Genomic DNA, 17000 nt, shown 5'->3' on the forward strand with positions numbered 1-17000 from the left:
AAAAGCTCTAATCATTTTTATGTAATTATTCATAATGCATTTAATATTAATCGAAAACCGTGATATTTTTTTAAATAATCGTGTCAAAACTGAACTGAAAAAGCACTAATGGCTCAGTACTACCACCCAATCTACCCAGAGTGGCTTTGGTGATGAAATTTCACTTCTTTATGTTATAAAATACATTTTACCAAGACAAATATGATGATTCATGTTCTACGTTGTTCAGTGGGGTCTTTTACTAACATTTCATTAACAGTATATCCAAATAGTCGGATTTCCTAACCTAATACATTCGATAATAATCACAGAGCTCTGTTGACGAGCGGTGCAGCTTTCTCGCAGCAACTTTTGAGGATTGAACATGTTGTGGTCGTCATCTTCAAAGTTGTTTCTACGAGTCGCCAAAGCTAAATTAGCATGGCACAAGCTGAATTAATTGTGAAAGGCTTTGAAAATAAAAAGATTCCGGTACGTTCAGTGCTCCGTTGACATTTCACAGAGATATGCTTGTTTTTGTGAGAAAATCTTCTAAACAGGAATTTCTCATTAATTTGAAAAGCTTATACTAAAATATGAAAATACTATCCCACCTCTATATGGTTTTATGTCCTGCGGATGCGAGTAGAAAGATGACGAGTTCAACGGGAAATGTGAACCTGTGAGGTAGCAATCGTTCTCGCACATCATCCAGCCTAGCTGACGCGATGCTGTGCAATTTGTATTATTTTGACAACTTTTTTTTCTCTGGCCTCCACTGATTTAGTCACCCTAATTTTGGCCACCCTACAAGGGTAAAAATTCTTTGAACATGAGGTTTGGACCTGTGTGGGTTCCATATTTTGCGCAGAGGGAGGGAGCTCCCGTCTCGCTTTGTTCATGGTGCCTACCAGGCTTGTTTTTTGTGCATCGTTCGCTTCCCCTCGCTCATAAACTCTCCCATTCTCCCCCTTTATCATACTTTACTTCATTTATTTCATCTGTTATATGTAAAAAAATATATATATATTAAAACATCGGTATAGTTTAGGTTCAGTTTTGAGGCAATTATCGGGGTGATTATCAACTGGTCATGGCACCTTCAACTGTCGGGAAAGCCATTAAAAAATTATATGTCCTCCTAAAACTGGTTATAACTCAAATCAAATGTTATTTGTCACATAAAAACAGGTGTAGACTAACAGTGACTTGCTTACTTACGGGTCCTTTTCCAACAATGCAGAGTTAAAGATAAAACAGGTAATAGAAATAGTGACACGAGGAATAAATACACAGTGAATAATGAATAACAATAACGAGTAAAAAATAACATGGCTATATACAGGGAGTACCAGTACCGAGTTGATGTGCAGGTATACAAGGTAATTGAGTTAGCTATGTACATATAGGTATGGGTAAAGCGACTCCAGTTCTGTTTGTGATTTAACACACTGTCGTTGTTAGAATGTTTATATAGACTTATTTAGGAAAAGTCAAGGATGACTTAAAAAATAGCAGAGTAATAAAACATTTCAATTTGTTTTGCGTGTCTTTCTAGTGTTAATTGAACGTGAGTAATAGCTTTGCAGTGGAGATAAAAACGTTCTGTGTGTCTGTGTGTGTACGCGTGCACGCATATGCATGCGCGTGTGTGTTCTCCCTCAGGACTCATGTGTACGCCAGGCAGCACGTTGTGTCAAAATGGCAAAGCTGACCACACTCCAGCTCCACTTCCTGAACCACGGTCAAGACCAACGTGTCATCAACCTGCGCCAATCAGATCTCCTTGGTGCCATTGTGGCACTGCCCCGCTGTTACCAGGTAATGGCACTAAATGTAACCGTGGTATACTAAATCAGTTATCCAAATGCTAGACTTGTGGTACCGGCGCTAATGTAATAGTGGGAGGAAAAATCAATTATCCCAATCCTAGATTTGGGAAGGATGTACTGAAATGTAGATTGATTCCCAGTCGTATGTCATAATGAGATGTAGCTAAGCTTATTTTAAGCTATTATTTTAAACTGTTGTTTCTCTTGTCTCTAGGCTTTTGTGTTGTCGGAGGCCTACGACTACAGTCCAGACTGGGCGGAGGTGCTCTACCAGAAGGTCATCCTCAGTGGAGACTTTGCTTACCTAGAGGAGTTCCGACTTCACAGGCCACTCCCCGCCTGCCTGTTTGAAGACATATCCCAAAAGTAATTTCAGATGATTTCCAGAATTAGGAGGGAATATCTTCTTGCTGATATTAATCCTTGGTCTGGTTCTACCTTTCAGATTGACTCAAAACACGCCTCCGAGCGGTGCGGGCCAGAACCTGAAGAGACTATTGCAACACTGTGATGACGTTTACACCTACTACAAGCTTGCGTATGAACACAAGTTCTTCGACGTGGCCAACATGTTACTTCAAGACTCCAAAACAAGCAGTTACCTAAACGACAGGCTGGGTACTAGGTAGCTGATTCGAAACGGCACTGCCCCTGTCAAATACCTCCAAATACACATGTGGAATTTTTTACAAACTCTTTTCTATAACATCTTTCATGGAGATGAATAGTTTCACGAAATAATGTTTTATTTTCTCCATGCAAAATCACTGACTAACTGAATAAATCTCGTATTGATTGAAGCTACAGACTTCTGTCTTTACTTAAACACGATTGAGTAGTCACACACAGAGGCTGTTATTATAGCTGTTGTTGTGATGTCTACCCCTCTTCCTAACCGAGGTAGACAAAGTAAATGATCCTAAATTGTAATAGAGTTAGGGTTGCAAAATGATAGTAACATTCCCAAAATTCCTGGGAATGCTGGAGTATTCAAGATTTTCATTTTTTCCCCACTTGATTCCAATAAACGTGTAACCAGGATTTCTGTAAAACCTGGGAATTTTACGAAAGATACCGGAAATGTGCCACCCTAAGTGGAAGACTTGGTGGACTGTATATTCTTTGGTTTGGTATTGCTTAATGTGTTCACTCCCAGGTGCTGATCGGGGCACAGATGACAGTAAAGTGGATTACAGTTTTGTGGTGGGTTTAATAAAGATGAGGATTCACACAGTATAGGGCAAAGCAGGATGTGTAGGATGTTTATGGCTTGATTGACAGCTTGAGTGTTAACTTGGTTGTGTGTGGTCTGAAAATACAAGGGGGAAATAAAGACACAATAGTGAATCATAGATATAAACTTAAGACAATCTCCAATTCACTATACTAAACAATAAGAAGGTAACCACATGGTAACCACATGGCTATAACATCTTGATGCTATTCAAGACTATACAGCGGTATACAACATGACCGTGCCTGCAATAATTGGAGACCAAAAGCGCGCCGCTGCACATGTACTCTAAAGCCAAGCACTGCCATCTTCAGTGCAATGCCACAACTCATGAACTTGAAATGGTACGAGTGAGGTGTTCTCTCATTTATTTCTGGAAATAGCTAGCAAACTAGCCAACTTTAGCCAGTTAGCTTAGGTGCTTGAATGCGGTTGAGAGGTCACAATGCTCGGATCAGCCCTACTCCTTGGCCAGAGCGTCCATCGTGATCTCTGAGTTCACGAATGGCCCAGATCGCACACTGATACACTGGAGGCAATTTACAAACACACCCTTAGCTTCTTTTTTCTCTAACTCTGAGCTGGAGATCACCCAGAATGCTCTGCTCCACTTCACTAGTAGCTGGAGCTACAGCTCTAATATGATGAACTACTATTTCTTCACAGCCTTTCGTACACAAATCGTAGACTTTGGGAAGAACGCACTGAAATGCAGATTGTCAGTTTCAATGACCATGATTCCCTCTGACTTTCTTAGGTGCCCTTACAAAGCAATAAAACATGCCATGATATATTTGGCACGTACCAAGGGACGTACACTGAGTGTATTTAACATTAAGAACACCTTCCTAATATGCAGTTGCAGCCTCAGCCTCAATTCGTCGGGGCCTGGACTTGAAAGCCTGGCCCATGGTTGGCTCCAATGCTTCCCACAGTTGTCAAGTTGGCTGGATGTCCTTTGGGTGGTGGACTATTCTTAATACACATGGAGAACTGTTGAGCGTGAAAAACCCAGCAGTGTTGCAGTTCTTGACACAAACCGGTGCGCCTGGCACCTACTACCATACGTTGTTCAAAGGCATTTAAGTGTTTTATTTTTCCCATTTACCCTCTGAATGGCACACATACACAATACATACACAATACATGTCGTAATGCTTAAAAATCCTTCTTTAACCCGTCTCCTCCCCTTCATCTACACTGATTAAAGTGGATTTAACAAGTGACATCAATAAGGGGTCATAGCTTTCACCTGGATTCACCTGGTCAGTCTATGTCATGGAAAGAGCAGATGTTCTTAATATTTTGTACACTCAGTGAATGTTAGTCATCAAACTGTGTTCGGCAACGTCCATAGAGGATTTTCCAGGATGCCTCCCAAATGACACCCTATTCCCTATACAGTGCATGACTCTTTACCAGGGCCCACATGGTACCACTTGGGATGAAGCCCTAATCTCCACCAGTGATACAGGGTTAATTCCCCCCCTTGGTTGGAGTGTTTGGGGTCCGCCGTCCCTGAGGGGAAGACCCCTCATGAATAAACATGCTGTGTCCTCTCCAGACACTGCAATAGCATGGCTTTGATGAATTACTAGAATCAATGGGCCGCCAGCGACAAATCCTGCAAGGTTGGATAATGACCTTGTCTGGTTTGATTAATAATTACAGGATTCACCAGGAGAGGGGATGGATGTTGCAGTACTGGCCATAGTCACTAGATGCCACTCTATGGTGCTTATAAGTTATACACTACATGATCAAAAGTATGTGGACACCTGCTCGTCAGACATCTCATTCCAAAATCATGGGCATTAATATGGAGTTGGTCCCGCCTTTGCTGCTCTAACAGCCTGCACTCTTCTGGGAAGGCTTTCCACTAGATGCTGGAACATTGCTGCGGGGACCTGCTTCCATTCAGCCATAAGAGCATTAGTGAGGTCGGGCACTGATGTTGGGTGATTTAGGCCTGGCTCGCAGTCGTCGTTCCAATTCATCCCAAAGGTGTTCAATGGGATTGAGGTCAGGGCTCTGTTCAGGCCAGTCATGTTCTTCCACACCAATCTCGACAAACTATTTCTGTATGGGACCTCACTTTGTGCACGGGGGCATTGTCATAATGAAACAGGAAAGGGCCTTCCCCAAACTGTTGCCACAAAGTTGGAAGCACAGAATCGTCTACAATGTAATTGTATGCTATAGCGTTAAGATTTCAATGGAACTAAGGGGCCCAGCCCGAACTACGAAAAACATCCCCAGACCATTATTTCTCCTCCAACAAACGTTATAGTTCCTCTGTCGGACTGCCAGATGGTGAAGCGCAATTCATCACTCCAGAGAACGCGTTTCCACTGCTCACAGAGTCCAATTGTGCGCGAGCTTTGCACTGCTCCAGCCGATGCTTGGCAGTGTGCATGGTGACCTTCGGCTTGTGCATGTTCTTGTGCTGACGTTGCTTCCGGAGGCAGTTTGGAACTAGGTAGTGAGTGTTGCAACCGAGAACAGAATTTTTATGCGCTCCTGCACTCGGCGGTCCCGAGCTTGTGTGGCCTAGCACTTCGCGGCTGAGCCATTGTTGCTCCTAGATTTTTTCACTTAGCATATTTTTTGTTTATTGGATAGGATTAAAGATGGAGGAGAGAATGTGCTGAACTAGCGGTGGGAAGGATTGAACCCATACTGCAGCGTTAGACTGCTAGACCACCCTAGGCCACATGTACTGATAGGTTAGCTGCTATCAGTATTCACATTTGGAAAATACCTTTTTGTTACTCCTTTAATAATGAATGACTTTGCATTCTGTGGGTTTATTGATAGTAGGCTCCTATTTCAGACTTAAGTTTTTCTCATGAATTAATTTTCTCATTGCATCAATGCTTACTGCATAATTCAGTATGCTGAGTCGTCAAAGTAGGTATGTAAAGATGTGTGTACGTTTGCAGAACGTCTACATTTATTAGAAATTCCCCTGATGATGTGTTGAACGGAAGACTGGCGGGAATCAAACGTGAACTTGAGCCTGCCTGAGATGGAGAAGAGATAAAAGGAGCATTTTGTTCGGTGTTGATCTGTCGCTAAATGAAGAGCTTGTTTTTTGGCGTTGTGAGTTAACAACGTTGAGGTGATGATTAGTCATTAAGAAGATGATCCCATTATTTGACAATGATTATGTTATGGTTCATGCTATATGGGATCATTGAGACGTCCCTACCCTAAACCCTAACCTTACCATAACCCTTACCTAGCCATTTTACATTCCAACTTCAATGGGGTAGGGACGTCCCAAGAATCCCACGTTATTAATCCCACTTGTATTAATATGGTTGTCAACAACAGCACCCATTTATTCCAACCTTTAATCCGTTACTTAGTAACATTTTGACATGTCAGTGGCAGTGCATGCCATTGCTGAAGCCTGAAGTTAAACTTTCCTATGCAGATTTGTTGAAGAGCCTTGCATTGTGGCAAGATATTCTGTTTTCTCTTTGCGTTTCAGAAGGCTCTTGGCTCTTTTCCTGCAATAGAAGTGAGACCACCTCAAACATGCATTAAGTACGCTATAGATCATCTTGGCTGCTCAAGATCAATTAACCCACATGTCCACTAACCCCACGATATGTCTTTTTTCATCACACACATTGCTTGAATACCCCAAAGCTATGTTGAATTTTTTTTCTGCAGTTCCTATCAATGTGTTTGAGTGCATTAACTCAACAAAACCAATAGCAAGGCTGTAGGTACAATATCAGCTTTACTCTGTCTCACAAATTTTCATACTAGACATTTCTCATTCTCACTAGAATACAAATAATGACAGTCAATTAATTAATTATAAATCAGTCACATTGACCAATCTATTTGCACCTTTAATATATTAAGTATATAACTGCACGTAAATAAGGTATTTATATTTGGATTGTAACTATCCAGATGTTTTTTTTTGTTACTGGATAGTGGATTTGTGTATAACACTTCTGGAGCTACTGTGCTTATTTAAAGGGAACTATCTCAGAAGTAGATAGTATTTCACCTGTTCCCCATCTAATTGTTTGATTTTAGAGTAGCTACCACAGTCATAAGATCATTTGAGACATGTACCTGTATGAAAACATACGTTCATAATGCTGCTGCAACACAGTTAATAGATGTAAAGTAATGCAAACAATGTATTATAGTTTAGAGTGATCTAGTGTTTCAAAGCATGTTTTAATTTGCCGTTTTTAGGATGAAACTGTGATTGCAACCAGCGGGAGGCTGCTGCTGGGTAGACTAACAAACTGGATACCCCCTACTTCCAACTATCAAACAAACTTGGTTTGATTATCTGGAAAATGGTCCCTCTGGTACAGAGAAGATTGAACCAGGCCTATCTTCAAAGGTTCTAGAATCTTCTCTGTGCGAGAAAGGTTCTACAAACTGATCTCTGGGGGAGACTGTTTAAGAGCTGTCCGTGGTTCTGATTAGATACAAAAGGAGCATTCTGTACTTCTACCTCAGTTTTAAAGTATGGAATAGAGATAATAAAGTATTATTAGTCAGATGGTGCCTCACACTTTAAATGTAATTGTTTCCTTTATGGAAAGACATCGTCTTTTTACAGGTAGTCATTTTAATTAACAGCCCAGTACAGTGGCTTCTTTCACTTCATAAAGGATACGTTTAAGGATTGTGGGTTAATTCATCCGCCATAATATTTACTTTTCTCGCGCCATACTTTTTGCCATTTTATTAGCTAAATCTACAGGTGATGCAGTGTGTGTGCGTTTTTGCATAAACATATGTAATCTAATCATAATCATATTCATTTGGGGTATTGGCAACCAGAATAGACATTATGTTAATAATTCCCAGTGAATGATTGTCACACTCTCCTACTGTATGCCTCCTCGAAATAGTAGCTGCCAGTGCGGTTGTTCGATGATTTGCCTCTGCAAGGACAGCATGACTAGTTCTGTCACAGCCATGTGAGTTTAGTGTCGCGATTTGCGATTCATTTTGGAGGGCTTCAAGGAAGAGCACCCGACCAACCCCCCCCCCCCCCCCCCCCCCTTCCCCCGGAGCACAAATACAAATCCGTATCTTCGCATGTCAAGCCTCGTTATCAACTATTTTCAACCGTGTGCCAGGCGTTGTCTGGGATGCCCGGTGACTTTTTGGCGTTTTTTAATTACCGGTTACTGTATAACAGTGGTCTCGGAACTGTCACATAGTCTAGGCTATCATAGGAGGCACATTTGGTCTGTCATGCAATGGAGGCTCGGATTTTTACCCTGTATTTACTTACCATCGTCTGCTTGTTTCACGGTAGGCAACGCTGTGCATGTGTTATCATAATGTTATTATAGTGAGATTTTGAAACCGTGGGTTAGATGTTCATTGTCAATTACAGAGAGGGCTTTGTCAATTACAGAGAGGGCTAGCCTTGATTCGGTTAAATGAGAAACTTAGAAGTGTAGCTTCTTCTGACATTGTTTTAGCCTACATCGACATAGATTTATCTTCCTGTAAAAAGACGATGTGTTTCCATAAAGGAAACAATTACATTTAAAGTGTGAGGCGCCATCTGACTAATAATACTTTATTATCTCTATTCCATACTTTAAAACTGAGGTAGAAGTACAGAATGCTCCTTTTGTATCTAATCAGAACCATGGACAGCTCTTAATCAGTCTCTCCCAGAGATCAGTTTGTAGAACCTTTCTCGCACAGAGAAGATTCTAGAACCTTTGAGCATCGTATCAAGGACAAGGTCCCTCACCTGTGTACACTTTGTACATGAAACAGTGCGCCTTGCAGTGTTGCGAAGCAAGAGTCCCCACTTAAATCTTAGACATAAGTTACATACTTATTATTGCTATTATTATTATTATTTAACACACTACTCCTCTTATACTGTTTAAGCTAAAAACGCCGTTCAATCTTTAAAACGTGCAAACTGGTCTTAAGCTTAAAACGCCGTTCAAACTTTAAAACGTGCAAACTGGTCTGGTTTGAGTTGCTTGCATGCAACTTTTTGGATCTCTTTTTTTTATTAAGCTTTTTTTGTCCTCCAACTTTCATGGGATTTCCAGCAGCATTCTTAAGGGCCCGTTGTGACGTCATGACTCCCAACATTCTGTTCTATTCACTGTAAACGATGTAACCTTTGACACTAATCAGCTACTTTGGCCACTTTTCCAACAATTTACACAACAATTTTACTTCTCTGCTATTCAAATCTGAAATCGATATTAAAATATATTCTACCAATCTAACAATATAGCTGTATTAGTAACTGCATTAACAAATTATTTTCCAACTTTTTACAAATAACTGACATTTTGACCACTTTCCCAGCACTTTAGACACAAACGTAGATGGTTTGACACCTTGGTCTACTCTGCTTTTTACATTTGGAATCAGAATGGAATGTTGCTATGGATACTCACACACGCAGAGGAGTGCATGGGGCAGTGTAGGGAGAGACGGACAGACGAGAGACAATCCGCTACTAATGGAGAAAGTTGCTGTATTTGTTACTGTATTTGTAATTTCATGTTGCGCAATCGGGCCCAGGTAGAGTAGGGCCTGAACGACGATGACATGAGTAGGGTTCGCGCTAAAATATTATGCCTTACTGCTTTTCTTTTCTTTCAAACTTCTGAGCAGTTTCCCGACAGGTTAGACAGAAACTTAGAGGGTATGACTTCTTCCTCTACTTCACCTCTATTCAAGCTGAAATCACGGTTAGCCTAAATATTTTATTTATTGGATAGATCTACAGCTAGGTATAAGTAGGTCTACATACAAACCTATTGTTCTACATAGTTCTTCAACTACCACAAAATGTATTTTAAAGAGCTGTCATCACTCAATGCACCATCATATTTCTCTCTCCAAATAATATCCTAAAACGTTCTAATACCTTTTGAGTTCCTCCCTTCCAGCACAACAGCAAGTCTTCAAAATCTGAAAGCAAAAAAAAAGTTGCAGAACCATGATTTATTTTTTCTTGTTTCAACACGGACTGCAGTTTTTGAAGGTCATAACAACCAGAAGCTTGAATGAATGAATGTATTTGCAGCAGGGAAAATGACAGGGCATCTGACTTCACTTGAGTAAAAAATTGTACATTTCTACCACAAAAATACTTTTAAAGGTCCAATGTAGCTGTTTTGATCCCATTTCTACGTAACAATGAAGTACCTTTCTATGATTGTTTTCAATCAAAATGGGCAAAAATAGCTTCTAAGAAAGAATTTGGCTAGGACTGGGAGTCTGGGAGTGGTCTGAGTGGGGAGGGGAAAACTAGCCATTATTGGAAGAGAAGGTTTGGAACTCTCTTATTGGTCTGTTAACCAATTTACCGCCTGAGGATGTCACCAGGCAAGCCAAGACTCCAACCTACCAAAACAGGCAAACATTTTAGGCAGTCTTTTCAAACAGCTCTTACACTAAAACGCCATTAACATCATTTTCACAGTATTAGTCACAGTATTATTCCAACCTCATAGTATACACTATATAAACAAAAGTATGTGAACACCCCTTAAAATTCTTCTATTTCAGCCACATCCGTTGTTGACAGGTGTATACAATCGACCATATAGTCATGCAATCTCCATAGACAAACATTGGCAGTAGAATGGCCTTACTGAAGAGCTCAGTGACTTTCAACGTGGCGCGGTCATAGGATGCCAGCTTTCCAACAAGTCAGTTTGTCAAATTTCTGCCCTGCTAAAGCTGCCCTGGGTCAACTGTAAGTGCTGGTATTGTGAGGTAGAAACGTCTACGAGCAACAGCGGCGCTGCCGCAAAGTGGTAGGCCACTCAAGCTCACAGAACGGGACCGTCGAGTGCTGAAGCGCGTAGCCCGTAAAAATCGCCTGTCCTTGGTTGCAACACTCATTACTGAGTTTCAAACTGCCTCTTGAAGCAATGTCGGCACAAGAACTGTACGTCCGGAGCTTCATGAAATGGGTTTCCATGGTCGAGCAGCCGCACACAAGCCTAAGATCACCATGCGCAATGCCAAGTGTCAGCGGGAGTGGTGTAAAGCTCACCGCCATTAGATTCACGTTCTCTGAAGTGATAAATCACGCTTCACCATCTGGCAGTTTGAAGCACAAATCTTGGTTTGGCAGATGCCAGGAGAACGCTACCTGCCCGAATGCATAGTGCCAACTGTAAAGTTTGTTGGAGGAAGAATAATGGTCTGGTGTTTTTAATGGTTCAGGCTAGGCCCCTTAGTTCCAGTGAAGGGAAATCTTAACACTACAGTATACAATGACATTCTAGACTATTCTGTGCTTCCAACTTTGTGGCAACAGTTTGGGAAAGGCCCTTTCCTATTCCAGCATGACAATGCCCCCGTGCAGAAGGTGAGGTCCCATACAGAAATGGTTTGTTGAGATTGGTGTGGAAGAATTTGACTGGCCTGCACAGAGCCCTGTCCTCAACCCCATCGAACACCTTTGGGATGAATTGGAACGCCAACTGCGAGCCAGGCCTAAATCACCCAACATCAGTGCCTGACCTCACTAATGCTCTTGTGGCTGAATGGAAGCAAGTCCCCGCAGCAATGTTCCAACATCTAGTGGAAAGCCTTCCCAGAAGAGTGGAGGCTGTTATGGCAGCAAAGGGGGGACCAATTCCATATTCATGCCCATGATTTTGGAATGAGATGTTTGACGAGCAGGTGTCCACATACCTTTGGTCATGTAGTCCATCAGCAGGTACAATTTCCGCCTCTTAGAGCAAACAAGTGGAAACTGAAAGGTGCAGATCTTCTGATCAGCAATGAAGTGGAAAACTCTGTTTCAAAGGTAAATGATGAGGATGTATTTGAACTATTTTGGTATTTTTTCCCCAACCTGATCTCATAGACTAGACCTAACATAGTACAGTAAAGCCAAGATTTGTGATATGTTACATTTGGTATGGTGACACAAGACAGCATTTTACTTAAGGCAAGGAGTGGTGGATAGGTGGGCGTGTAACGCGAATGTCTAGCAACCCAAAGGTTGCGTGTTTGAATCTCATCACGGACAACTTTAGATAATTAGCCGCTTTTCATTACGTGCTACTTTGCAACTACTTAGCATGTTAGCTAACCCTTCCCCTAACCCTAACCTTAACCTTTTTAGATAACCCTTCCCTTAACCTTAACCCTTTAACCTAATTCCTAACCTTAACCCTAACCCCTAGCCAAGCTAACATCAGCGTTAGCCACCTAGCTAATGTTAGCCACAACAAATTGGAATTTGTAACATATCATATGTTTTGTAAATTCATAACATATTGGAAGTTTAGCAAATTCGTAACACATTGTACATTTTTGCAAATTCGTAACATGGACATCCACAAATGAATACATACTATACGAAGCATAACATATCATACTAAATGGAATATAAACATTTACGTACAGAATAATACAAAATGCTCTGACACCAGGTTGTTTTTCCGGACTGCAGTACCTTGCCGTTTGAGCTGATAGTTGCGGTCTTCTCTACAATGTAAGGAGAAGAGACAGACTGATGTGTCTCCAGATACATGAAGCAGATGAGACCGGATGGGGTTCAAGACCAAAAACAGACAATAGAGATTATTTTGTTTGCCTTATTTATAGTTGTATAACTTTGTATGAAATTGCACACCAGTATCAAATTCAAAAATGTATGCTGTATCTTAAAGCCTTGTCTTTACTGAATGTGTGAAAAATTGGCACTACAAAAATAAATGCTTTCTGTTATACTGTTTTATAAAGTTCTTCGGAGTTGGAATTTTATGATATCTCTGTCCCACTGGGCACAGACTTCAGTTCAATGTCAAATCAAATGTATTTATATAGCCCTTCTTACATCAGCTGATATCTCATAGTGCTGTACAGAAACCCAGCCTAAAACCCCAAACAGCAAGCAATGCAGGTGTAGAAGCACGGTGGCTAGGAAAAACGCCCTAGAAAGGCCAAAACCTAGGAAGAAACCTAGAGAGGAACCAGGCTATGAGGGGTGGCCAGTCCTCTTCTGGCTGTGCCGGGTGGAGTTAGATAGATATGTCTAGTTTTGATCTACATTTGGTTGAGCTTTTATTTATTTTTCCAGACCGTAACATACAGAATGCAAAAAATGTAAGGGTTGCAAACTGTGGGTGATGGGATGTCTGTGTCTTTGACATGTGTGTCTGTGTGTGTGTGTTTGCGGGCGTGAATGGCCCCTAGTGTCTCTACAGGGACAGCACCAGCGCAGACTGTACAAGGACCTGATGCGAAACTACAACCCTCTGGAGCGTCCCGTGTTCAATGACTCCCACTCGCTCACCGTACACTTCAGCTTCAGCCTCATGCAGATCATGGATGTGGTGAGTCTGATGAGCCATCTGTCAACCCACACACACACACACTCTGTAAGCACGCAATGAAAGAAACACTGACAGCATCACCGTAACACATAGTGATGGATATATCAGCTCTCCCCTCCGAAGCACTAGAGATGATATCAAACACACACACACATACACACTCTCCCTGTGATAGGATGTGTGAGCCACATTAACAAGGCTCCCTGTGCGGCTGTGTTTCCCGGTCGGTGCTCAGCTCACCCACAGTGCTGCTGAGAGGCAGCAGACATTTTCCCCCCCTGTGTGTCTGATGCACTCCCCCCTGCCAGGGCACTGCCAGCAGGGGAGATGAAACAACATACGGTAGCCCTCATCTCTCCACCATTACACCCAGCATCTGACAACCCCAACGTTCCCTGGGCCCACAGAATACCACCGTTTTTCAAAGTATCTACGTATGTGTTATTGAGGAGATAAGAAAGAGGAATGTGAGGATTTGTAGCAAAGTAGCAGTAGTTGAGGGATTTGAATCCACCCGGTCACGAGCATACTGTCTTGGCCAAAATCATACTGTTGTGTCAGAAACAGCCTCCCTGCGCTGAATGTATATCATACTGGTGCTATGGAACTGTCTGTGCATACTGTAGATCTATAATCTAGATGGGAGGAAAGCGCCGGCAGAGAACGGTGAATGTGCTGAAATGATCACTTACCATAATATCAGACGGAATTGGAAGGGAGCGTGTGAAAAGTGAAAATCACAGGCAGAGCATTTTGACAAATGTGACATTAGTGAGTGATTTTTAACCATCTTATTTCAACTTTTCATGCCTACTGTTTTCTACGATACTACTCTTGTTGCTTCTTTCCTAATAGCACTGTAAGTCTTGTAAAGGCCACAGTGTGTTCAGGCTTTTGTTCCCACCCATCTCTAATACCCAGTTTTAAATGATAAACTACTTCAAATACCACAATTAATTGAAAGGTGTGCTTGTGCTGGCCTGGAACAAAGGTCTGCACACAGGGGCTGTAACAACGGTTAATGTAATAACACCGGCTATTACATTAACCTTTGTAACAGGGGCCCTCGAGAACAGTTGCCTATCCCTGGTAAATAGCTACACGGAATATTTCATTGTCATTCTTTGTTTCACCATTTCTACTCTGTTGTTGGTGGAGATTGTGTTTTGGGGGGACCCCAGCTGTGTGCTGCGTTGGGATTAAAAGAGACCCTATTTCGTGCAGTGGGAGCCCTGCTGGATTGGGAAACATTAGTCACAATTCACTACACGTGCCTGCTCCCATTTACTGCTAGCTAATCACATTTTAGGGTACAGAGCACATTGCGTCCATGATTATACAATATTACAAGGATGATTTAAGATTATATATATATAATATATTGTGAGAAAAAAAACCTAAGTAAACAAATATACTTTGAAAAGTTCAAAAAACAAGTCATCAAATTAGTCTGTGAGTCCGTGAGCATGAGGTTCATGTTTGCAGCTACTGTAATTGGCCAGTGACCATTTATGGAGCCACACAGTTGAGCCTTCCTGGAACTCCAATGCCAACAGCTGGGGTCTGTGGCGGCTGCAGCGTTTGCCCATAAACAGGAAAAAATGATATGCATTCACTGGTAAAAGTTTAAGTATGCCGCATTACCCACCGCCCAGCACCCACAGACCAATAACCTTTCCACTTTTAAACAACATTACCTCAACATTACCTTTTCACCTCAACCATTGCTTTGGAGCAGCTTGTGTCTTTTAATAGAAATGCTTGCCTGGTGTTGTTATGCAGATGCAGTAGCTCCATGTTTTGCTACCTGCTTGTGAGAGGATTTCAAATGCAGGACATTTATCAAAGTGACGTTATTCATAGTCATTTGCCCTTTATCGGCAAGTGGCCATATCTAAGACGAATTACAGCTAGCGAAAAGTCCTGTTCCAGCAAGACTTTTATTAAGTGTGGCAGGTGGAGCGACAAATTAGAATATTTTCTAGCATTGGTTGGTGACAGACATGGATTGTGTTTGTATGTTTACAGGATGAGAAGAACCAGGTCCTGACGACCAACATCTGGTTACAGCTGGTGAGTTCTTTCATCATTCGAACCTTGAGTTTAAGAGTATGTGGCATGTGAAGATATGCGTCGAAACAGACAGAGGTTCATATCAAGACACTTGTCCTCCATCACCCCCTTTCCTTCTCCCGGGTAGAGTGTCTTTGTGATCATCCTCCTTTATCGAGTCAGACAGTTAGGCCCCCCTGTATATCAATGAACTCTGCTAATGCTCCTCAATTACCAAGCAACAGTAAATGTGCAGAATTTTAAGGGTCATGCTCAAGAACGTCCTTAGAGGATCTACTACACCTAACAAGCTTGATGGATGTGTCTGTCAGCTCTGCCCTTTATCCCAAAAACCCATCCTCTCCCCCTCATCCTTGACAAACTGGCCCTCAGCTCCATTCCCAATCCTCACTGGGATAGGGGAGTGCCACTATATTAAGAAAATTAAACCGTGCTCTCACAGACCATTGCAGATGGGCTGGCGAGTGCCAAAGGGACAGTGTCTAGATGGACCCAGAAGAAAAGTGTGAATCAAATGTCCATGATAAGTGTAAGCCTTTAGCCAAATTATTTTTGTCGTTTTTTTTCTTCTTCAACTTGGCTCCCAAAGTATCTAAACGAATTGGCTTCTCCCAACCCTAGTATTTGACCTAGATAAATAGCTGTCGGATAAAATAAAATCCCTCAACAGCAAAAAAGGACGCGCGATGCTCGCTCTGCTTCTACTAATACTGCATTTCCCTTTTAGACACTCCATGTGGAGTTGAAAGGCTCTGTCAGGCTCGTCTGTCAATATGGTGTCAGTTTGAATACGTTTTTGAAGTAAGTCATCTATAACCTTCCCTGAGTTTTTTTACTGAAAGGTGTCGCACACACATTATTATGTGGTACACTACTCCACTCGGCCATTTTGTGAACTCAAGTCCCCTTTGGAAAAAGCCTGTGTCATTGCTAAAGCTCATACAGACTGTATTTTTTGATGGGTGCCTCTTTTTTTAGACTAACACGCGTTTTTATTCCAAATAAAGAATGACAATACAATTGTATGTTTTGAACAGACAGACATTGACATGGCAGAACAGGCTCAAAAGCCTAGTTCCTTTTGCACCTTTGGCAGTGATGGGGTGGAAGACTTGTGCTTTTTCCAGTTCACATAAAGAACATTATAGCAGATTATTAGCAGTTAGAAGCTACTTGTATAATAATTGTATTGGTTTTTAAGTATATGCATAATGACAAAACAGTACAGTAAAGCCATGAATACAAATACTGTATGTAAACACGTTTTCTTTTCTTTAACCCATTTCGTACAGCTGCTCATATTTAATTAGCTTTCTTATCAGTATTGTGAATTCCCAGAATTCTCACGGTCTTACGAAAGTTGTGTTTAAAATTTAGAGAAGCAACTAATCCCTTCCTAACATCTCACAATCTTCATCCAGTGAGAAAGGTTGTTTTATCCCCTCGGGCTCAGCCATACCTTTCTCCAGCACATTTTCTTTGTTAAATTGCCTCCAGTGCGAAGTAGTCTTTTAGCTTAATTTGATTTTAAGGGCTCAATGA

At 41.6% G+C, this 17000-nt stretch overlaps 2 protein-coding genes across 2 annotated transcripts in view; both read left to right on the forward strand.

Moving 5' to 3' along the window:
- Nucleotides 1-2611, forward strand: part of spg11 (SPG11 vesicle trafficking associated, spatacsin) — an 81471-nt gene extending 78860 nt beyond the window's left edge. Inside the window, exons 38-40 of the mRNA XM_039017181.1 lie at nt 1645-1800; nt 2026-2177; nt 2257-2611. Coding sequence (XP_038873109.1) covers nt 1645-1800; nt 2026-2177; nt 2257-2440 — 492 coding nt within the window. The 3' untranslated portion in view covers nt 2441-2611. The remainder of the gene's footprint in view (nt 1-1644; nt 1801-2025; nt 2178-2256) is intronic.
- Nucleotides 2612-4648: 2037 nt separating this feature from the next.
- LOC120066562 (neuronal acetylcholine receptor subunit alpha-7) overlaps nt 4649-17000 on the forward strand; it is a 30423-nt gene continuing 18071 nt past the window's right edge. The window contains exons 1-3 of the mRNA XM_039017988.1: nt 4649-4676; nt 13246-13385; nt 15414-15458. Coding sequence (XP_038873916.1) covers nt 4649-4676; nt 13246-13385; nt 15414-15458 — 213 coding nt within the window. The remainder of the gene's footprint in view (nt 4677-13245; nt 13386-15413; nt 15459-17000) is intronic.

The sequence above is a fragment of the Salvelinus namaycush genome, chromosome 21, assembly GCF_016432855.1.
Source record: "Salvelinus namaycush isolate Seneca chromosome 21, SaNama_1.0, whole genome shotgun sequence".
Taxonomy (NCBI): domain Eukaryota; kingdom Metazoa; phylum Chordata; class Actinopteri; order Salmoniformes; family Salmonidae; genus Salvelinus; species Salvelinus namaycush.